Source organism: Diabrotica undecimpunctata, chromosome 2, assembly GCF_040954645.1.
Source record: "Diabrotica undecimpunctata isolate CICGRU chromosome 2, icDiaUnde3, whole genome shotgun sequence".
Classification (NCBI taxonomy): domain Eukaryota; kingdom Metazoa; phylum Arthropoda; class Insecta; order Coleoptera; family Chrysomelidae; genus Diabrotica; species Diabrotica undecimpunctata.
Genome location: NC_092804.1, coordinates 1,089,099 through 1,114,522, shown reverse-complemented (window position 1 = coordinate 1,114,522; position 25,424 = coordinate 1,089,099). Strand labels below are relative to the sequence as shown.

General features: G+C 31.2%; 2 protein-coding genes across 2 annotated transcripts in view; one reads left to right on the top strand and one right to left on the bottom strand.

Annotated features, from left to right (window-relative positions):
• LOC140434034 (facilitated trehalose transporter Tret1-like) overlaps positions 1-14,360 on the bottom strand; it is a 33,626-nt gene extending 19,266 nt beyond the window's left edge. Inside the window, exon 1 of the mRNA XM_072522017.1 lies at positions 14,337-14,360. The gene's annotated coding sequence lies outside the window, so the exon portion shown is untranslated. The remainder of the gene's footprint in view (positions 1-14,336) is intronic.
• Positions 5,734-25,424, top strand: LOC140434033 (facilitated trehalose transporter Tret1-like). The gene is made up of 3 exons (XM_072522014.1): positions 5,734-5,974; positions 18,319-18,598; positions 24,231-25,424. Exons 1-3 carry the CDS (start codon positions 5,899-5,901, stop codon positions 25,345-25,347), a joined length of 1,473 nt encoding a protein of 490 aa, XP_072378115.1. The 5' UTR covers positions 5,734-5,898; the 3' UTR covers positions 25,348-25,424.

Below are 25,424 nucleotides of genomic sequence, written 5' to 3'. Positions count from 1 at the left end.
AGAGCAGTGTCTTCCTGGCAGGGAACGTTCTCAGTCGACACGCCGGTTCTTGTGCTTCGATTGTTTCTTCAAAGTGGATGAATTTTTCTTTTGTTCGACGTCTTCGACGATAATCGGTTACTGGATTAATAATAAAACTCAAAGTAGTGTGGTAGTGGCGTGGGACCAAGCCAACAAGGTCTAGCGGGGCTAGTAGTATGACGAGTAGATCCCGATCGGAAGAGGTGCTGCTCTTTTATACACTTAGTGTTTGAGAATTCGCAGCAATCTTCCGCCGGGAGGTCAATGATAAAGCAGTTATTAACGAGCTTTGTGATTGGCCGGCCAAAGTGACAATCTGTGTCGTGATTGGTTACTTTGGCGACAACCCGTCTAATGAAGGTTAAGAATAAACAGAAATTGTGGATTAAGAAGAAAATTTTTTAATCCATAGACTTCTCTCGTTGTAATATAATCCCAATCATTTTCCTCCTCGATCTTATCAAAGCATTCCAATAATTCATATTTATTTTCATAGATAGTATTTACGGCACGCGACTGAAAGTTCCATCTCATTGTAGAAATAGTGGGAATGCGATTATTAGCGTTTAGGTGAAGTGGAAAAAAAATAATAAACCCAGTAATATTGGCGAAAAATAAATAAACTGATTTTATGTTCTAGGTACAAGCACATTTTATGTTTAAATTTAGTTGATGAGCGTAACAGTGTAAATACTTCGCATAAGGGAAATAATTTTGCATCGGGCTCTAAACACCCCCCTTATTGTCATTCATTACTGCGACGCCATCGTATGCTTGAGCTATGAGTTTCTTTTCAATATTGAAAAGTTCTATTCATTTTTTTAGAACCTCACTGAGGCCGGAAACTGTTCGATCTTGCACGCCTTCAAAGGACAAAAACCATACAACAGGCCTATTACCTTTCATATATCGCAAAATGATAAAAAAATTGCCTTTGTTACTTTGTTAAAGCTACAACACTAAAGTTAATTTATCTTTGATTAATTCTTGCAAAGAATGCCTGAAAATAGATGACCAAAAAAGATAGAAAAATCGACTCCGCCCACTAGAAGAAAACGAGGTAGACCAAGACGGTCATAGAGAGAAGATGTCAAAGAAGCAAAGCAGATGACCGCCAAAAATTTAAAAACTGAAGATTGCTTCGACAAGAAATACTGGAAATTAGGAAGCGAGAAATAGTTATAGTAGTATAGTATAGTTATAGTTATAGTACAGTAACCCTGAAATTCAGTATATACGATCACACGAATTCAATAAGAAGTTACCGCCCAACAGCACCGAACTTTCTGGAACCTCGCAATATTAATTGCGACTTTCTAGAACAGCAAATTCAGCATTTTAGCATATTTATTATAAATAAAAGATTGAATAAAACTACCTGTTTTTAGTCTGATATTAATCTGATATATTTGTATTTGAAGTCTGTGTACAAAAAGGGTGTAAATATTTGAAATTATAAATATATAATCAGTGTATGAGGACTGTATTATATAGGGCTGGTTTAAAATAAATTAGGATAAGTAGTAAATGGTTATACAGATTAGAGCAAATTAAGTTTATATAAAGTCTTACCAATTCTTCTGCTGCATACACACTCGCGGTATTTACAGGCTTTCGCTCGCGGTTGTTCTTCATTGTGGAAACTGTCCAGGTACCGGTTTCTGAACATGTGTCTTGCTAACACTGAGATAACGAGATAGAGCACATTTGTATCTGTATACGATTTAAAACAATATTTTTGGTATTTTTCTCGTAACTATAAGCGGGAAAGAGAGAGAGAAGTTCTGTTGTTAGCGGCAGTCAATAGTAGAGAGAACACCTCTGGTACTAACGATAGTCAACAGGAAAGAGAGTGAGTCTGTTCCAAGCGATAGGTAACAAGCAAAAGAAGAGAGTACGTCCGCTGCTAGCGAACTCAGCAGGCGAGAGAGAGAGCAACTGTTCTTAACGATAGGCAACAGGCAAAATAAAGTCTTTCTTGTTTGCTATCTTACAACTGTCTGTATTTCTAATGGATTGAGGTTGAAATGTGAGTAGGAAGGGTTGAAGCATGGGAAATAATTGTAAAATTGTCATAGAATGATAGTAATACAGCGGAAAAATGACATGATTTTTCGCATGTGAAAAAATTTAACAGTCTGAATATTATATTTTGAATTGTAACTAAAATCTTTGCTTGTGTGAATAAAAGTTTATTTTGTGTGTTTTTGATTTTTAAAAAAGTGTTGTTTTTAAAAAACAGTCATAATTCGGTGCCAGTTGGTACAACTCGCAACTCAGTAGAAAAGAAAATAGATGCAGATGAAAGACAACCATAGATACGTATTATATAACACTGTTCCTAAGTGATCCTTTGCTTAGGTAGCTGTAGCTTTCTATGGGGCCGTGTTACAAAGTTAATAGGCTGAATTCCAATGACCAATTCTGATAGTACTACCAAAATTGGTCACATGGTTCCTGTAGAAGTTAATTTGCTCCTTTATTAACTTGGATGCACCGTACTGATGAAGACCAGACTTTTGTCGAGACTTTTGCCAATGGTAAATTCTTCATAATAAACCTTATACATACAATCCAAAAGTTCATTTTGTATTATATGGTAGGTATATTTAATAAAAGATGTCGTATTTAAATGTTCTTCTAATACACTATTAAGATTACTAAGCAAGGATAACAAATTCCAATTTCCGGTCAAACGATGCATTTTTTAGCAGGCAACTTTATGTAAGAAAAGTGCAATGGTTTGACTTTCGGGTCTTAATTGACGCCAATATACCCGATTATTGAATTTAAAAAAAAATCCAAGGGTACTCCCTTAAACATTTTTGGGCAAGTTCAATTTAAAAAAATATTTTTGAAGTTGGTAGATGCACTTTGTCCAGCTTATTCCAAACGTGTGTTTTTTTTCCTATCCCCTACCCACAGTTTGGCAGAACAAAGGAAAAATCGAATTGACAAATTTATAGTTTTTTTCGTTTTTCGACCAAATGGTGCATTTTCTCATAATCACAATCATCTGCGTATCAGGCTTAATCGAAATAAATTAAATTTGAAACAAAATAGTAAGTTTTTATTTTCACGAAATTGTCAGGACATACATTCCATCTAATTTACAAACCGTTGCACGTCATTATCTACGTCAGAGATCGAAGTTGACATAGTTGCCAAAGTATAAAAAAATCCTGAATCCATTTTAAATTAAATAGGTCACATAATTATTATTATACTCTTTACAACGACTATTTAAATTCTTACGTGACATTTTTGAAATAAAACACACTAATTTTGTTCTAAAAAGGACAGATTTTATTAAATAGGTAAAAATATAAAACAAGAGGTATTCACTTTAAAATTTAAAATAATAAAGTACAAAAAGTGTCAACACCGCAACTGTCAAATAAGTGTTACCAATTTATGCCAAAATTTTACCTTCGTTCGATTACAGTTACAGTGTGTTCCGAACAAATGTTCTTTATAAAAACGCTTTATAATGCATTTATACAAATTAAATGAAACATATTGTTGTCTATTTCTTTAAGTTAACATTGATAGAAATCTTTAAATATTAATTCTACGTGTATATAATAAAATATGTCTAGTCGCTGTAATGCCAATGTACTCGGCAAAGTGATTCTAAAAAAGAACACACCTACCGCCTAAATATTTCGTGTTGTTATCATGTGACGTCACGGGCTATGACGCCGATGACGTGCAACGGTTTGTAAATTAGATGGACTATATAGGCATTAAACTGGCATTTTTTGCTCACAAACCGTTAGATGTAGGAAAATTCTAAGCATAGGAAAAGAACGAGCGGCCAATTTTATGTTAGAAAAGTGCAACGGTTTAACTCTCCGGCCTAAATTGATGCCTATATATCCGATTATTAAATTTTGAAAAAAATCCAAGGGTACCCCTTGAAAATTTTTGGGCAAAGATTTGGTAATTCCTGTGCTTCATTGTGTCCTCTCAATGCTAGTTCATAACCCCCGCAATACTTTAACATTCAATAATTGTATTTAATATGTGCCTATTCTTGGTGACCTGTTCATTGTGTTTCTAAACTGAAATTTTATGAACAGAGTCCATCACTGAAACAATGTTGACACTACCAAATAGTTTAAATGTACATGCATTTTCTAAATGAAGCGTACTTTAAAAAAACATACAGAAGTTAAAACACTTCATCATTTTATTTAGGTATATAAAAACATATAGTTAAAACTTTTACAAGTGTTCTTAAAAATTGATACAGTAGCATGACATTTTTGATCTAATCAGATCATCTTCAGTGCCTTATGTAGTTGAAGCTAACAATGAATTTGTGGCTATGACATCCATATATAGGTTTACATCTTTCCAAAATTAAATTATATTATATGGTGACTCTAGGTAGATGACATTGGATAAAATTTAATACTTGAGGAGCCACATGTCTCCCTGCTCGGTCTTTAACACTTGGTTCTTGTCAGTTAAAACGACACAGACCAACTGAAGAGTACTTTTCTCATGTCTTAATTGTTTTACTTAAGTTTTTGAGATCATTACAACCTTGATGTCCACAACCCTGTGAAATCTTATATACTAAAACGCTAAGCCCTTTTCTTGTCCACCACTTTACTCAAAAACCATATTAGATAATTAAAATATTTTTTCGGAATAATATTAGTATTACGTATGAGATTGTCAAGATATACTTTTGGTACAAAAATTCACTTCCGGTTTTGAGATGACCGGAAGTTAAAATTTACTTTAAGTTTTAGACCCCACAATGTATATATGGATCGAAAGGTCTCGTCGAGACGAATCTAAATATGTACTTTCTGTTGCGATCCGACACCGGAAGTGACCCGAAACGCGCATAAAACGTCAAGATAGAGCAAATCTGACATTTGATGAACTAAAAATTGCATTCCGGTTTTGAGGTCGACTTCCGGTTTCGTTTTTATTAGTCAAATCAATAGAGAATTCAACGTAGAGTTCAAAAATTTAAGTTCACGAAATTATCATTTATAGTTTTTAAGTTATTGATAAAAATATTTTTACTTCCGGTCATTGTATATATTGTATATTTTTCCCGCAAAATAAAAATTTCATTTAAAAAACTCGATGTCGAGTTGGTCCGCTAGTATAAATGTAAAAGAAAATTTTAAATTCTCTAAAAGGTACAATATTGAAAAATTTAGCACAGTACAAAAGAAAATAAAAGAAAGCTACTGAAGTTTTGAAGTTTATTCTAGAAGAAAATATAAGAGATATTTTCCAAAGATGTTTAAATTGATATTTGGGAGAACAATCTACCAAACTTGATATAAGTAACAAATAGAAGAATTTGAGAACATATATTAAAAAAGCACTTTGTGGACTCAGGGCAAGAAAAACAAAAAAAAACTAGGTAAAACAAACAAATCGTTTAAAAATTTAAATTATTGACATCCTGATATAACTAATTCATCATTATTAAAACTCATAAACTTCCAAGCACTAACAATTATAGATTAATCGTCTTGATTAATTTGATACGTCCATTTTGCTCCTTAAATTAATTAGGATCACAGATGAAACTTTTCATAGACCTTGAATTGGGAAAAAACTTGGAAATTTTAAAATTTGCTTTATCGATATTATTTATGGAATATACGCAATTCGCAATCGTAACTCTATACATAAGTGCATAGAGTTTACATGCAGCTGGCATTTTCCCCATTGTTTTAGCCGGAATCGGTATGTTCGTAGCGTGTTTAGAATGAATCGTGAAGCATTCATAATTCGCGATTGTCACATGGTCTACGAGTAAAATTTTTAGTAGTTCAACAAGGATCTCTAGAAAGTGACAAATGATATTGTTTTTTAAAAGTCTAATATTTTCATAGTAGGATGACTGTAACAGGTGAAAAAGGAAGTGTGCCAAGCATTAAGGATTTCTTACCTCAAGTGTTCGCTGCGCTTTCAGGTTCGTACTTTTTTTGTTTTACTGGTTTTCTTTGAGTTTTATCTTTATATCTGAAACGCTTTTTAACCGTCTCAAACTAATTTTAATTATATATATATATATATATATATATATATATATATATATATATATATATTATATATATATATATATATATATATATATATATATATATATATATATATATATATATGTATAAATATTTAATAACAAAACAAAACAAAAACAGCAAAATGCAATACAACATTCGCACTGGACATGTTTCGCTATATAACAGCTTCCTCAGAAGAAAACATTGAATTGATTTTATTTTATTTCATTTCATTATTTAATTAATAAATCTAAGCTATCCTCAAGCTGCAGCGATATTATAACGACATTTCCTAATTCACTACTGCATTTACAATATTTACAATACATTTAAAATTTACTAGACCTGTATTAACTATTTTCTTTCTGGCTTTGTATATTTGTTTGCTAGTCATTCATTCTGTATATACGATCAAGCAACCCTAGTTGTACAATTTGAAGGTTTAATGTCAAACAACGTTAACTACAAAAACATGAAGTTGTAGAAAATGCGAAAAACTGTTTTAAAACATAATATTTGCCAACAAATCTATAATTATGGAGGTAAGATACATGACAATAAAAATCTGTAAATTTATATATTAATATAACAGTTCCGTTGACATATTGTAATAGGTTAGTTATTACAGGTTGTTGTAATGCTACAGAGAAAAAAAATAGCATTTGTTACTAATAATAATAATAATAATAAAAAAAAAAAAGAACTAAATTTGTTTAATTTACTAATGTTTGTATTTTGAGAACGATTTCCGAAGTGGAAATTGAAACGTCAATAAACGTATTTTAACCTTTAATTGTGGCTTATTCCCAGTTAAATAGTAAATAATAATAATAATATGAGTGTGAGCCGTATGGCTAAATCTGGAATAATAATAATGGCCTGATAACGTTTTTTGATTTTACCGATACATACTTTTTTGTAATCGTTAACGTCGCAGCTGATAATAATAGTTTTACTACAGCGTTAGTACTGTTAGTTAGTACAAAATGTAATTTCCCTAAAATTTTGCAAAAAACTCCCTGATATTTTCCTGGCAGTTTAGCTTTACCTTAAATGACCTGATATTTTTAAATTTTTCAGAATATCCAATGCAGCACTAACCCTGTATTGTCAGAAATGTTACAAGTGTATCTAAATAAAAAACGATATTTTTCTGATAACATACACATATATTAAACTTATTTATTGTCTAAATACTTATACTATCTTTAAACGTCTTTATCTTCTGAAAGATTTTTATTACGATCATCACCCCTTCCTTGAAGATTGTAGTAAAAGAAGTGGTATTGTTCTTTAATTATATTTTGCTCACAGAGTTATAGTATATGTGCGCGTATGTATATAGTATCCATATATTTAATATTGAAACAAACAGTATTTATTATATATCGTGGCTGAATGGATCAATAACCCAAAGGCATTAAAAAAAGACTTATAGTAAACCTTTTTATCATCAATCGTTAAAGGCTTGTCGTATTTTCTTCGTGGCACAAGTTTATTAATTGAAAATGTTCGAAGTTCGAAGTAAAGTTGCCTGATTTAAAATCATATTTAAAATAAATATGATCATTGTATTCTGTTCTATATTGTAGCCAAACTATATTTAACCATTTGACAACATTTTCTTCCGTATCAGTTTTTTTTATTTTTAATCATTTGAATTTGAAATTCATTAAAATCCAGAATTTCTTCCTGATATATTTCAACTATTTCGTATTTTGATTTCTTTGAAGCCATTTTAATCACTGTATACCATCCCGATGGATCATAACTTTCCAAATCTTTACTTGCGTTTTCGATGTGGGCATGGACCGTATCACATTCCATTTGGGAATGTCCGGGTTCAAAAAATAACTGGTCGATTTTGAAATGGTTAGGGATTTAACAACAAACAGATACATTGCGGAAACTATTGAATTTCTGTTTTGGCCCGAACAAGTATCAGACATAAAGGCAAAGTCTTTCCCAGTAACTTCACTTTTCATGTATTTGTAAAGGCAAGAGGCTACCTCAGAAGAACCTAGTGAGATAAGATTAGGGTTGGTGCTATTTTTTTGGAATTGTAAAAGAGTGCAATTGTCTGTTGGAATTTTTATAATCCAAGGTGAAGATAAAGATATATTTTTGTTATTGATATGAGGGTGGAAACTGCTTCCAGTTAAGTAGGTTCATTGTATGATAAATTCTGCGGGAATATGGGAGATTGAACTTTGAAGAGTCATTAGCCATAAATATGTCTAAAATGTTTTTTATTGGAATTTTTTCATTGACAGTTACCTATACTAGAAGTCTATTATTAAAAGTTAATAGCTGCCTATAAAGCTCTAGCGTAGGATCACATATTTCAGCTTGTATGGTATTTGCTATGTTGTTCTGTATGCTCTAAATATAATCCTTAGAGAGGGGTTATGTAACGTATCCAAAGGTTTTTACGTTGTTGTGCTGGCAGATGTATAGGCAACACATAGTAAATGCCATACATGTTTGATTACATTTAAAAGATTCTTGAATAGCGTTTTCTAGACCTATAATACTGTCTTTTGTAGATCTGCCTGATCTAAAGCCAGCTTGTTCAATGGCAAGTGAATCATTATGTTCTAGGTTCCACATTAATCTTTTGTTAACTATTTTTTTCATAAGTTTACAGGAAGAACATGTTAATGATGTATATTAAAAATTTAAAAATTAAAAAAAAAACAAATATTAAAAATTTGGAGTAGAAACTTTTTTGCTTCTATGAATCGTTTTTTATTAAATTGTATTGGTATATTTTCCGGATCTAGTGAAGTATCTTTCATGCTATTAAGTGCTTCTTATAAGTCCCCATAACTAAGAAGAATATTGATAGGGTTAAATTCATCTGAAATTATAATAGGTACTGCCTCCTCATGTTGTTTGTAAGTTGAGAACTCGTTACTGTAATTTTGGCTGGATGAGAATTTTTGATAGGTATCAGCTAGTTCATTTATTATATTCTGTGGATTAGTTAGTAACGTCCCTTCTTTTTCTAGACTTACGATTTGTTGGTAAGTGTGCTGTCCTGTTATTTTTTTAACTTTTTTCCAAACCGATGATATATTTGTGTTACTGTTAATGCTAGATATGCATTTCTGCCAGAAATCTGTTAATAGATCAATATTTTTGTATTTTTTGTATCGGTTTCAAATTGTTTTATTTAATTGAATAGTGGCCTCACATTGTGTATTCCACCAGGGAACTGGTTTGTGTTTCTTTAAAAGTTGAGATTTTCCTATGGCTATATCAGCAGCATACACTACAAGTTGATTAAAGCTCGTGAGTGTATAGTCAATCGACTCTGAAAATTTTAATCTGATTTATTCTCTTTGATATATATATTTTTTCAAATTCAATCCAATTTTCCTTTTTTACTTTCCATTTTTGTGTTGGTATTGTATTTTTATTAAACTTATGTTTTATTTAGATTGGTAAGTGGTCACTACTATATAAATCTTTAAGTGATGTCCAATCGAGATAGATCAGAAATGAGGAGTTGCATATGGAGGGATCAACGGCAGAAGATGTTTTCGTTGCCGTATTGAATCTTGTTGGAGATCCGTCGTTTAGTAGGCATGAGTTCATAGTGTTAAAAACGTTTTCTAACATATTTCCCCTGTGTTGTTTTATTTGATCTCCATGTAATGTCATGTAATGTCATGACCAATAAAATCTCCCGTAATTATTCGAGGTGAGTGTTTAATGTTTAGAGTGAATATTTAGTGTTATTTTTTGTGTTTTAGTTGTTTATTACTTGTTTTTATGATGTTTTAGCTTGTAGGTGTTAATACAAATAAAACTAGCGTACTGGGGTCTAATGATGGTGCAAATATTGTAGGCCTTAAAACCGGTAGCCCAAAATTCACCAACTTTATTAAATAAAAACTACTTATATTGGCTCATTTCCCATATGCTAGTATTACAGGCCTCACATTGGCAACCTTTTCAGCATTTTAATTGTTGTTGATATTTTGTTTGTTTGCCAAATTTTATTTAAAGCCTTAAATACATATGCATTCTCGTCGGCATATGCGTTTTACACTCCAAGTTCCTTTCCATGACTGATCCCAAATAGGTGATCTTGTCTGATTTTTCTACTTCCTTACCGCTTATCATTATTTTATTGTATGGGTGGTTAATATTTTGAGTTTGCTTTTCTCTGTACTCATTCTAAGTCCAATAGTTTCAGAGTGCTGTGCCAACGTCGTTCGATCGTCAATTAATTTTCTCATTACCCGATCTGTCATAATAAGGAATAAGGTAGGGGATAGTATACTACCCTGTTTGACTTTACTTTCTATGGCTATTTCTCCTGTAATTTCTCCTGATTTTTCCAGTTGGGCTGTGTATCCTTCGTAGAAGAGTTTCCACATTTGTACACTATTTACATAGTCAAAGACCTTTTCAAAGTTGATTAAACTCACATAAATATTTTTATTTTATTCATTTGTTTGTTCCAAGAAAACTCTAAGGGTGCAAATGTGGTTACTGGTGGAGCTTTTGCACGCAAGCTTGTATTATTTCACGCCGATTATTGCACCGACTCAGGTCTCCTTTTTTAGATGCTTTTGTTATAAATCTCTCTTTCCACTTCTTTGAGAATTCTTTGTTAGTTCATATTTTGTTCAAAAGCGTTTGTAATATTTCCATTGATTGCTCAGCATCTGCTTTTATTAGGTCTATTGAAAATGATCGAATAACACTAAAAGTTGTTTTATTATTAACATGGTATGGTAGTGCTCAAAAATACAGGCTTTGAATTTTGGATTGTATTTCCTTAACCCAATACCCTTTTGCACTATAGTCTTTCTCGCTTATGATAAATCTTATTTTAAGATAATATTTTCTACTTAATTGGTTTATTTTAACTGACTTCATTACTTTTATAGTTTATAGCATTTTTATCACCTACTTATGACTCAAGCTGGTAATGGTTTTATGTTTTGATATGAGTATAATGTATGATTTAAACTGGCGTGAGTTCTGGTGCACAATTGTGATATGTTGCTAATTTATGATTTATTATACACTATTGTAATATGTATATAACTGCATAATCCTTGATAATAAATTATGTGAACGTAGTCACTAACTATTTTCATAATTATTGAAATATTTATCGTCTATTTTCGGTCTTATTTTCGATACACCATTTGATTTAGTTTGAGCTTTTATTATTGGTATTTCCTAATTAATATGTTTAATTAAATATTCACATTCTTAGTACAACAATAAAACCAGAAGGAGCTAAAATTTAATATATTTCTATTTTTAAAAAGCAAATATGCAGTCTCTAAAACACGGTTGGTAAAATTCATCTAACACGTGAAAACTGCGATAATATCTCTCAAAATCGTGACAATTTTTTCCAGAAGATAGGTTTCTTGATAATGACAGACTAATGTTCAAAAACTATGTAACTACAAACCTTATCTGGATTTTAGAAATACATGTAGTTATAATAGTAATTTAAAAAGAACTATTTCAGTCGAAAAATCTGAGTTCTTTGACATGTTGGAACCACTAGAAATTAATATTCCTGTATACAATGAAAATTTGTTGATAAGTAAAAATATATTAAGCGCCAGCATATCAAATCTGCCAGAATATAAAATTATGGTTTTATGGCATTATGCCAGAAAATAATGGTACGGGATGTGCATTCTATACGCAATCAACAAACGTTCAAGAAAAATTCAAACCGAATAATAATACTTCCATTTTTTCTAAAGAAGCGATTGGTATTATTAAAGCCTGCAATTATGTCGAAAAAAAAAACAAGTTAAAAAAAAATTAATTTTTTAAGTGACTCCTTATCTGTTCTTAAATGCATCGTTAACCCAATTAATGTGATGCCTACCGATACAAATTCTTTTAATAGAGAATTAAAAGTAAAAATTCATAAATTAAAAAAAAAGTCAATACGAATTAAAATTCATTTGGATAAAAGCTCATATAGGACTTCGTGGCAATGAAGTTGCAGACTCCTTAGCCAAAGAAAGCGTTACAACTGGAGAGCATATCAACAACAATTTAGGTGCTCAAGAATATTTAATGATATCTAAGAGTAGTTTTAAGGCAAAATGAGAATTGCATTGGAAAAACTATTGCTCTAATAACCTCACACGATACACACTATTACAATCGAATATTCCGACCGATTTGTGGCACCAAGATGATGATTTTACAAGAAATGATATTGTGACCATTTGTAGGCTGAAATTCGGACATGCAAACTTTGTGAAACTTGCAATGTGGTTTGCGACTTATATCACATTTTTATGCTTGTAGTAAATTTGAAATACAAAGACAGGAACTTATTAATAGTTTATTTTTGCAAAAATTATACCCCCCTTTCAATCTACTTTATTTGATATCATTAAATATGTACAAGGTATATAAAATTATAAGTTTATTAAAATATGTAACTTAAAACTTTAGTGTAGGTGTTAAGCTCGTTACTTGCGTTGAATCGCCAAATATTTTACCTTTTTACCTATACTTTCCGTGGTCTACACTTTCTGTCTGTGAGTCACCTTGACTGACCCCTTGGTGCGAAAAGTAATCCTAGTTCCTCTCCCATCGTAGTTCTTCTTTTAATTTCCAGAATTGTAGTGTATTTAGTTTAGTTAGAATAGGTTAATTTAAGTGAACGTTATTACACATTTGCTGCTGGCTGGATGGGTACTTAGCCCGGTTGTCAAGAAAAAAAAAACCTTATCTGTGCCTTACCTAGCGTAACATTCAGTACAAATATAAAAAAATGAGTTAGTCAAAATTTAATTTGACTTAGAAATTACCGAAAAACAAAATAAAACTGACCATTATGATCATTTCAAGGAATGTAAAATATAATACTGATTATACTGTTTTACTATGATAACAGATGTCAAATTTTATTACAGCAGATGTCTATTTAATGATATAAACAGGATATTAAATATTAATAAACTGCTTAATTAAAGTTATTTAAAAAATATTTTAAACCACTATCAGTGGCAGGAACAATTTGAATACTGAATCAATTGAAGCAGACAAAGATTAATTTAATATCACTAAAATAAATGTATGTTATACAAGAAAAAAGTATTGGGGATCTTTACCAAAGATGCCAAAGGAGTCAGTATTTAAAACAACAGTATACGAAACCAGGCATAAATTATGAATGGGAAGATTTCAGATAAAGTATTTGAAACGGTTTATAATAAAGAGATCCTTGATCTAAATGAATATAATGTAGAGCAATGTTCAATGAGTTTTGTGCAATTTATATACCTTTAATAAAAACCAATATTTTAACTATACACAGATCGGACAAGACTTTGACTTGTTTTTGGTAAATTTTGAGAATGTCATAACGTCCTTGCTTAGCAAAACAGACAAACTGATTATACTTGGTGATTTTAATATAAATTTTAAAATTGAATCTGACCCTTTTTCTGATATTCAAAATTTATTAATATCTTTTGGTCTAAGAGAAAATATAAACGATTATACTAGAATCACATCCCAGTCCAGTAGTTGCATCCGACAATATTATGACAAATTTTTCTGAAAATGTCTATAGAGTGGGCGTATTAGAACCTGGTTTTTTATATTTTTTATTTATACACTCTGAACATAAAGTTGTTGACACTTATCAAACATTTGAACGGTTTATTATTTCTTCTGGTTTACAGAAGCTTAAACGTGCGCTAGTTATACCAAAGATGGACTTTTTCTATGATATTAATAATGGTCCTGATTTTTTGACAGTCTTTCTAACCGAAACTTATAACAACTTAATATTAAAGCATTTTCCACTAAAAAAAAGTACGACAAGCTGCTGAAAAAACATCCGTGCAAAAGTTTAAAAATGAATTAAGGTCTTACAGATCTAATCGTTCTCTTATTAAACACATTGTAGATGCCACTAAAATTTGAATATAATCGGCAATTACAAAATGCTAAAAAGTCAGCTCACTGTGAAACTAGTAAATTTCGAAAGAAACAATACAAGATCCAGTTCAGTACAACCTGATCTACCTCTAGACGAAATAAATAAATTTTTTACTACAATTGCAGGGAAGATATATTTAATTTTTTTTCCACAATTAATCTCGATGTCAATTATAAAAATTATCACCTTCTCCGAGCAATTCTTTTTTTTTTCGTCCCGTTGTGGAAGAAGAGGTCTAACAAATAATAAAGTCTCTTAGTAATTCTAATTGTAGGGACGTTCACGAAATTAATAGCAAAATATTAAAAGAAACTTACCAATTAGTTTTAACTCATTTCACTCACCTGATTAATTTAATTCTATTAATTGTATTATTTTCTGAAGTACTAAAATACTTAAAAGTGCTACCTATCTACAAAAAAGGTGATTCCTCAATAACTAATAATTACAGACCCATAAGCATTGTTTTTACTTTTGAGAATATGACTGAAAAAGTTATTTAACAACAACAATAAAGTTATTTTATTTCTATTTTAAGACAAATAATTACTTTAACAGCTTTTACTTTAACAGCTTACAATATGGATTCATAAGTGCTCGTTCTACTAAGAGCGCGGTATTTGATGTGAGCGAGATTATTAGGTTTTTGACTGCCTTTCACATGATATTTTGCTCTACAAATTAAATTACTATGGAATCAGAGGTATCCCCCTTAAGCTTATGACTTCTTATTTATGTGGCAGACACCAGGCGTTAGTGTCTAAAGGTCATCTCTCCGATTTTCTATCCGTAAAATATGAAGTCCCGCATTTGTTAAACCACTGTTAAACTAATGGGAATAACCATAGATAATAGACTGAACTGGTCGGCTAATATCTCACAACTATTGAAAAAGCTACCAAGTTCATTATTTGATATGCGTCAATTAGCAAGGAATGTCAATTTTGAAACATTAAAAATGGCATATTTTTCTTTATTCCACTCTTATCTAAACTATGGATTAATCATATGGGGCAATTCAACAAATGCACTTCAAATTTTTAGAATGCAAAAGAAAGCTGTCAGGATTTTAGCAGGGGTTAGTTATCTAGAACACTGCCGACCTTTCTTTATCAAATTCAAAATTATACCGCTACCTACTCTGTTGATAATATTATGTCAAGTTCTGACTAAAATTCACGGAAAACGGGCCCATTTAATAATTCAGTCTGATGTTTACGTTCACAATACGCGAAAATGTCTTTACTTAGGAACAAATGACTGTAGATTACGTCTTTCAGATCAAAATTGCCTTAATTATAACTATTACAATATTTTACCATAAAGTATTAAACAGCTAAGTTGTAATAGTTTCCAAAAAGTTATAAAAAAATTTTTCGAGATCATTGCTTTTACTGCTCAGAAGAACATAGGACCCATTGCAGAACATCCACTGAACTGCTTACCACAACTTTACCGTAACTCTTTTTCCGTGTAATATGTGTTCTTGTTTGTGATACACTTAAGTTACGTTTTATATTCATTTTTATATAATATGTATTTTTTTGACTTGCTATAAACAAAATTTGTATTTATTAAGCAGTTCAATAAAAAAACGCAAATTCAAACTTAAGAGCCCCTAAGCAAGAAAAGAAAATAATTATAAAAGGATTAAGACAATGGAACCAACTACTGAAAACTACAATAATTAAAAAAAAATTCATATCACAAACACGTAAAATAAGACAATGGGAACATAAAAAATATACCAGAAATCTCTAAATGAAGAAAATGGTCTTCTAGTTCAAACACTTCTGTTCATCATGGAAAAAGTTTATAAGTAAAATTGAAAATAAAATTACGTAGAGGATAAACTTTCGCGCATAAAACATTCTTGTTATTTTTTTGTTCTTTTGACTCCTCTGCTCTAAAATTCCAAGCAACGATTTATTGTATATCCTTGTCCACCTCATTTATTCTTCTGTGTCTTGTTTGTCGGACAGGAGTTTTCCATCTTTTAGTCGATATGTTTCAGTTATTTTATAAGTGTCTTCTGCTATTCATTACCTCTTTCACAAAAAGAAAAGTCTAATCTATAATAGATAATATTTTATTGGGAATAAGCCACAATTGAGAACGATTTCCAAAGTAGAAATTGAAACGTCAATAAACTTATTTTAACCTTTAATTGTTGCTTATTCCGATTAAAATAGTATCTACTTAAAAATGCCACCAGAAAATAGCTTCAGAACAATATCCAATCTATAATATTTTGTAACATACAGACTGTCTGTATTCACGTAGTTGTTAACAGGGTTTAAAATAAAAATGCTTGTATTGAGAATTGGTGATACCAGTATTAAATCCACTATTTCTAGTACCTAAATATTTAATTTTCTTGACACAATTTATTTCTTTGTTAAACAATTTTAATTCTGTAGTAATATAACTTTGTTTTCTTAAAAGTAAACTCAATTAAAGATACCCTTGAATGTAAATAATCTAATGATAAAATCCATATTAATTTTTTTGTATTCGAAATATCTGTTTGCAACGCCAATAAAATGGTACTAAAAATAAACAACAAAATCAAAACAATCCATTTTTGCAGCTGTATTAAATCACTATTTTTCAAAACCGATGAAAACATTGCTCTGCCAATACATAAAAACTAAATCGATAAAAACTAAAATGTATTGTTGCGTCTATTCAAATCAATAAAATGGTATTTTTAGCAGAATAATGAATTTAATTTTTTCAATTTTACAAATATTTCAGAGCTACGTGATATGCGATTAATATCGTGAAATGCCAATTTTATAATGGAATTTTTACACTATAGTGCATTTTATAAACAAAATTTATTAAAATTTTAGACAAAAACTTAATTAAATTAATGTTTTCTTGAATTTTATTTTCAAATGTTATTAATTTGCTATATTTAATAATTGGAAAAAAAGTTATTTATGCAAAAAACGACTCGATGAAAAGCTCTTACAAGAAATCTTTGATAGTGTTGAGCACCATTAAAATTACATAAAATATTGTCTTAAAAGTTCAGTAGAAGAAGTCCTGGGTAAATATGAAAAAACCGAACGAAGGAAACCATATCTTCTTTTTTATTAGATCTTAAAATTGTGTCGAACTCCATATAAAAATGTATCTCCTCTTCATCCTTATCCGCTGTTGGTGCGTATACTTAAATTAAGTTAATTTGTTGCATGTTTGTCTTCAGCTGGACCATTATCACTCTCTCTGAGTAAGAAGTGAAGCTTATAATTGATTTATTAGTTTCTGTGTCTAACAAGATTACGACTCCATAGCGATGAGCCCGAACGTTATTTCTAGCATAGCCGTTTTTAGTTATAAGTTTGCCGGTGTCTGGCCATTGTACGTTACTTATGCCCAGTATATTTATTTCCATTCTGGTCATTTCTTGTATTAAATTGTCTAATTTTCCTGGCTGGTACAAGTTTCTTACATTCCATGTTGCAAGTCTTATTGGTCTACATTTGTGTATTCTTAGACGTGGAATTTTATTATCTAAACGAGGATTTTGGTTGCTATTGATCTGGAAGGCCTCGTCTTTTACATGTTCTTTTCCTTTCCTGACGAATCTTGGTTTCCGGATTCCATGATCAGTAACGATTTGACTTTTTTGCGTATTTGCCATGATAAATGACTAAGGATGTTCTGTTGAACATTTAATGCAGTGGTTTCCCCTTGCCTTCTGCATTCTTTTTCCGTTGACCAATTTATTGGTTTTCCCACCTTTGGATTTGATTTTTCAGCTCCAGGACATAAGATTGTCCTACTACCTACCAACACATCCGCCAGAAGCCGTTGGTCGGTAAGCAGGGGATTGCTTATACCAGCAATCACTCGGTCCCTATCTGCGTTAGCCATCAACATTGATATTGCCCACTTTCTATTACGTGGAGGTGCATTCGGATTTTTCCTTCATCGAGATTAAGGCCAGATCTCTCCAGAGCTTTAGAAAGCGAACATGACACAAAATAACACCAAAAGAGCGCTTCGACGTTGAGAAGTAGGCAGATTGAGACCCCAGTGTCGTTTGACAATTCTTGTACTCCTACAGAACACAATACTGGTACTTCACGAGTGAATGCAGTAGGCAGATTGAGACCCGAACTCAAACAAAACGGTATCCCTCTTGATAATGACTAAAAAATGGGTGCCGAAACGTTCAAAGTCTCAAAGCGGTTTTCCCTAGAACTTGTGGCTTTTATTTTAGCAAAGCAATAGCAAGTTTTTGCTACTAATATTTGCATATATGAATATATAATGTTAATTTTTTAGGATGCCTCTTTGCAATATCCGATGGAATGACATACGCTTGGACCTCTCCCATGGTGCCCTACTTAACTAGCAACAGTAGCCATATAGAAACAACTCACACAGAAGCAGAATGGCTCGAAGCTTGCTACTTATATGGATCTCTCGCTGGCTTACCTCTAACTTTATATTCAGTGAACAAATTCGGCAGAAAGGCATCAGTGGTATATGCTTCAGTGATGGCGCTAGTCTCTTGGTTACTGATTGGTTTAGGAGATAAAATGATATACCTGTTTGTCGGTAGGTAAGTGTCAGTTTTAATGTAGGGCTTTATTATTTATGGAAAATTAACTGTTTGAAAATATGATCAATATTTTCTTTGACTATTGAATATGGAAAAATTTCTGAATGTGAAATGTATTTCTCAACTAAATAAAGGTGTTATAAAAGTCGAAGAACGACTTTTTTGAATATCACTTATTGTAAATAACGTAAAAATAGTACAGGGTCTTCTAACAGGAAATTTCAAAATTTGACAGTTGATAGCAGCCACTGTTTAAAGCTACATCTGTGAAATTGTCTGTCATTTATTCACTCTGTTTTGCCAAATAACCGTGCCAAATGATAAAATTTTATTATTAAAATGAGTGTTTTGTTTGGGAAATATTTCTCCTACTTTGGTTATTTTATGATTGCCAGAATTCGTAATGTGGTGAATAAATTTGAGTTTACTAGCTCAGTAAGCAATTAACTGATATCTTTACGGCGCCGAAACGCAAGATCTTCAATTTCAGAGCAAAATTTTATTTGACATGAGGTAAATAATAATACCTTCGTTGGCCATGCTATAGTAATCAACCATGCTAACATAATATCATAAATAAGAATCTCTGGTGTTACTGAAATAAATCATCTTGCTACAGACGTGACAATAGAGTGCTTAAAGGGTGTGGTCACTTCTTGTTGTCGCCAATTTAGTTGTTTATGGGTAAAAACTTACGAATTTCTTAAGTATTGTACACTTATTTTTGATCCATTATAAACTTAATCATTGTAGATATAGATATCATTTATAATTATATAATTTAACCAAATTAGTCTTTGATCACTAAAATTATACATACTTTTTAATAGTTTTTTTAAACAAAATTAAAATTAAGCAGGTGGGGTACATAAATAAGAAAAATATGTAGGGTACCTTAGCCTCTTAATGGTGGCCAATTAACATCTACTTTAGTATGCCAATTATTATACGAATTTGGCCAATTACTATAAAATCTGATTCTGGAAGAATAAAACTTTTTTATAAATATTAACAATTTTTAAACAATAAGTGACATACTGAGTTATAAAGAGGATACTTCAGTCTAATATTTAGTGTATTGTTTAAATGGTTTTTAATGCAAATTAGTGCCTTACACATTTATAAAACTTCAATGCTTAAGTGGCCAATCACTGTAGCCTTTACCCTATGACACATTTAGTCAAATGTGCATACTTTGGTCCAAATAATTTAACCTAAGTCTAAGATCCCTCTAAGAACTCACCCGGTATATGATGCAGTATTTTTAACAAAGGATATTTAAAGAGCGGAAAGAAATCACAAAAACGCAACGATACAAACATTCTTCTCTATACCAATCTATATTCACTTAATAAATAAAGAAGCCATCCCTTTCTACCACAACTGCAAGACACAAATCACTGTGAAACATATTCTGTTAAAATGCAAAACATACACCCAAGAAAGAAGAAAAAATAACCTCTCTACCAACATGAAGGATCTACTAAGCTGCCAGTTCAACAAAGTGCTGAAATATTTGAAAGACATTAAATTTTACAGTATTTAATAGAATATATTTAAGTTATATAAATATTGTAAGAAATTGAATACTTGTAATTTGTGTTTGTACCCCCTGCTAATAAGTCTTAGTAGTTGATGCAGGGTCATTTTTGTTTAAATAAAAAAAACACACTTCTGACACAAAGTAATATTAAAATCAACTTTAAACTATAATTTTAAAAGTATTTTACTGTTCAATTAGAATGTTTTTTAATGCTAATCGTAATTAATTGACTTACGTGATTTTGGAATTAAAATATCTTGTTACTCACACATAAATATTCAATCACAACGTTATGATTTAAATGAATATTCACTTTAAATCATAATATTGACAACTTAGTTAAAAATTGTCGTAATTTACATAATAAATAATGGTAATCCACACCTCAAGAATATTATATTGCACCACGTATGAAATTAATATTAGAGAATTTTTCATCTACAGTACTAAAAATAGTTCAAGAGATTGATAGAAACAAAGTTGTGTAAATATAGAACGTTCCAAAATTAAAATGATAAATTTATTAGGAAATATTAATAATAAAAAATATAAGGGTAATATTGCCCATGCAGAGGTTTGCAAATATTGGAATAAACACTTGTGATCTAAGAATTACAATCTATACGTACAAAGGCAGGAGAATCCGATAATATTAAAATCAAACGAGGGGTCCGACAGAGATGTATACTATCACCCTTGTTGAAATCTTTCAAGAAGCAGTAGAAGATTTTAAAGCCGGAATTTTAATTAACGGAGAACATATCAATAACATCAGATACGCGGACGACACGGTGGTATTCGCTGACAGTTATGAAGCCCTCCAGGAGTTAATGAATATTATCACAGGAGTGATTCAGAGATATGGACTTTTACTAAACATTAAAAAAATAAAAAAAAAATAAAATAAAATATAAAATGTATGATAATCTCTAAGAAGAAACAGTAAATCAAAAAAATCAGTGTAAATGGTCAACGAATAGGTACCTTGGTACGAACGTCAATGAAAATCGGGACCATTCCCTAGAAATAAAATCTAGGATAGAGAAAGACAGATTTGCATTTCACAAAGTTATTCAAATACCACGATTTATCTTCTTCTTCTTCATGTACCATCTCCTCTAAGAAGGTTGGCAACCATCATGGCAATTCGCACTTTCTTATCTTTAAAGAAATTAAAATGTCCCTGCTGCAGAGTACTTTTTTCAGTTTGTTGAAAAAACTTCTTGCCTGTCCTATTCTTGCCTTAATCTCTTCTGTATACTCATTATTTAATCGTTAATTATTGTACCCAGATATTTATATTTTTCAACATTTTTAATTTGTTCTCCATGTATTGTTATGTTTTTTTGGCGCTGTTGGGCTTTTGTAATTACCATAAATTGTGTCTTTTTGTGTTTAGGGACAGTCTGTTTTCTTCACTGACTTCTACCACTCTGTCATGACACGATTTATCAGTACTCATAAAAATCAGGTTAGTACGATGTTATATCTTTCCTATACTGTTGTACGGAGTGAGTCGTGGACTCTCACAGACGTTATCTGTAAGAAAATTGAGGCCTTCGAAATGTGGCTTTATCGTAGAATCCTAAAGATATCCTTTACCGACCACGTTACTAACCAGGGCGTTTAATTAAGAATGCAAACAGAAAACAGTTTTTAACCACAATTAAAACAGCCAAAATTAAATAACTCGGTCACATCATGGGAAATAGCGAAAGATATGGGTTGCTGCAATTAATTTTTTCAGGAAAAGTAAAAGGATAACGTGGACCAGGAAGGCGAACAATTTCCTGGCTGAAAATTAATAATTCAACACAACAACCACAAATCTTTTCATAGTAGCAGTTTGCAAAATACAGATGCCGTGAGATGCCCAGAAGAAGAAAAGGTTTACACCTTAGTTTCAACGGATTGTGGATCATATACAGTATCAAAAAATAAGCATGTCTACATTAAAAAATAAGTTCATAAATAAGTAATCTGTTTTTCTAATTGGTCACTTACATCTATAAGTCCTCTTTCCCCTAAATACCGAAGTAATATCGTTCTTTCCACTGCACTACAAGGATGATTGTGCCATTGTGCATTTAGTTGCGTGCTTTTTACGTTTCGCTGTAAATTTTTATCTTCTTTTTAGTCCACTTAACGATACCAAGACAATAAATTGTCTTAAATACATTTTTACTGTTGTGAATGAAGTACCTATTTTATTCTTTCTATGAACACTGAAGTTAACTTGATTTTCATTTGCTTATGGTCAATTTTCCATAGCTGCGTTACTCCTAGATATCTATACATATCCGTTTCATCCATGGTCTTAATAATTTGGTCATAAATTATAAGGGCAGAAGAGCTAGCCAAAAATATTAAGGCACCTGTAACTTAGCAAATCCCTTGTTTGTATTGTGTAGCACAAGATGTGTTAGAACACCAGTGAGAGACACCAATTATACGAGTTCGAGGAATCCCAAGAACCAGCTAGCTCAAATTAAGAAAAAAAGTTATTGAAAGCGTTAACGTTAAACTTTTCCTACACTCAAAGCCACCACACGTAATGAACCTGGACTGGAGAACCTGACAGACACTCAACCGCATACGCACCGGCATTGCCACTGTAAAACAGAACCTCATTTTGGGGTATAAAGACAGAAAACGACGCACTCTATGAATATACGGAAATGCAGAATGTAGAACACGTAGAGTATACAGATTTTATTCAACGCAGAGCACCCTCAATGATTTATGGCTCGCAAAAAAATGTAGTCTAAGTCAGACTCAAAAAAAGTAAGTAAGTACTAAGAATAAAATGTCCTGGGTATCTGGCAAAAATGAGTTATACGAAGGGTGCTCAAAAACTAATTACAATGAATATTAATAAATAATAAAACAAAAATAAAACAAGGAAGATATATAATGATAATGTGTCAAAAATCTAAAAGAAAAAAGTTTATAAATTTAAAAAAATATAAGAAACTTTTGTAAATAAAATATTAAAAACTAGTGTTTCTGCATTTTTCCAAAATTTTAGAAATTCACGACAGCTATTTTGCTTTAATATCCTCGTATTGATCAAACACAATTATTATACTTTAAGCTTGTATGAAACCTGTTAGTAGTTAACTGTTATCCCCTTGTAGTGGAGAGCCTTCACTTACGAAACTTTACGAATTTACCATGACATATTAAGTTGGCGCAACTGCATGCAACTAATCCTTAATATTAAATTAGGATCTAACAAGAGGTGTACCAGAAGATCCCATTTGACGGTAGTGATGTGGGTCTTGTTGTATTAAATTTTAGATAGTTTGTAATAAGGATACTGATGCTGTGATGTAATTTTGAAAATAAATATTAAGTCGATTTTTTAGGCAATCAATTTCTTTTTAACTTAATACCTATTAACGTTTGTGATCGGAGCAATATGTTTGGCTATATTAATAACAAAATTCTTATAAATATAATAAAATCGTGAAAGAAAGAGTGAAAAAGTGTTAGAGTGGTTAACAAACACGACGCAATATAGTATAGTCAGACAAATAAGTAAAATTCAAGTATTATCTACAGAAGAAGCCACAATTTTGTGATTTTTTTATTTATTTTGTTTATTAATAAAATTAAAGTTCATATATAAAAAACAGTCCTACTATTTAATTAAAATAGCGACTTGAACAAATGCCACACAGGACTTTTCATCATAAAATAGTCTCATTAGTGTCACAAAATAGTGGATATTTTTTTCGTAAAGTTTTTTGGCAACAAACATGCTTGGTTAGGACATGTGAACAAATAATTAAGATAAAAAAAACCAAAGAAAGTCTAGTTATTAAAAAGAAAGAGAAGAAATTCGAAAATAAGGAAAAAAGGACCACTCTTTGAACAAATAATTAGCATTTCCACACTTTTGGTCCACTCTACAAATTTTTGGACAGTTTATTTCATTTATTTTTTATTCATTTGTTCACTAATACATCTATTTATTTGTTATTTTATTTATTTATTGATTGATTTATTTATTAATTTATTTACTAATTTATTATTTAAGTTTAAGTTTTATTATTCCAAAATTTTAAACTTCTATATTTGTTTCAGACTCATCTCTGGGGCAGCTGCAGACATGGCATACGTAGCCTGTCCCATGTACGTATCAGAATTTGCCGATGAAAGAATACGAGGTTTTCTCTCCGGATTAGTCATGGTATTGGACCACACTGGCTCGCTTATAATCTATGGACTTGGTCCTTTTACTCCTTACTACGTAGTACCTTTATTAGCTTTTATATTGATATCCTCCAATATGGTCTTACTCGTTTATTTTGTACCAGAATCTCCATATTTTCTATTAGAAAACAACCGAGTGGAAGAAGCTACCAAGGCTATAAAATTTTTTAAGTCGTATAAAGACACTGAAGAAGAAATTAATCAAATATCATTAGCGTTGGAACGAAAGAAGAACAACAGTGGTAGCTTTAAGCACATACTTTCAAGCAGATATAACCGCATCTCTTTAATGATTATAGTAGCATTAAATTTGGTTCCACAACTTCTAGGTTATGCAACTATTGTAATGAATTTACACGTGATCCTAGACTCTGCTCAGACCGTTCACATCAACACGGCTCACGCTGCTATCCTTTATGGTGGAATAATGTGGATAGCTTCCATATTTTGTTCTATATTAGTAGACCGATTTGGGAGGAAATTATTAATCATTATCTCTGCTGTTGTTTCCGGACTTTGTCTATTTGTTTTAGCTTGCTACTTCCACTTACAATATCTAGGATTCAACGTCATACCCATTAGTTGGTTGCCTATAGCATCAGTTATGACGTATGCTCTCTTTTTTAAAATAGGCATCGGCATCGTTCCTATGATAGTCACTGCGGAGATAGCACCAGACACTATCAAAGCCTTCGCGGTAGCTCTTGGTGACTGCTTATTCATAGCCGGAGGAATTATCTCAGTCCAACTCTATCAGTTTGCTACAAAGGTGACAGGAATGTTTGTCCCAATGTACATATACTTCCTATGGGCTATTATCTTAATATTATTTACTATATTCTACTTACCTGAAACCAAGGGTAAGTCGTTGGATGATATTCAGAAAATGCTACGAATATCTGCAGCTGAAGATCCTGAGACTGTGAACAACGAGAGGTATATAAGAAGGAATTCTGGACCTGAAAATGTATCTTTAGGTCATATTTAATGTGATTTTGTATGTTGTGATACAAAAATATAATATTGTTTATTATTTTTTATACTAATAAAATAGCGTTTTATTTA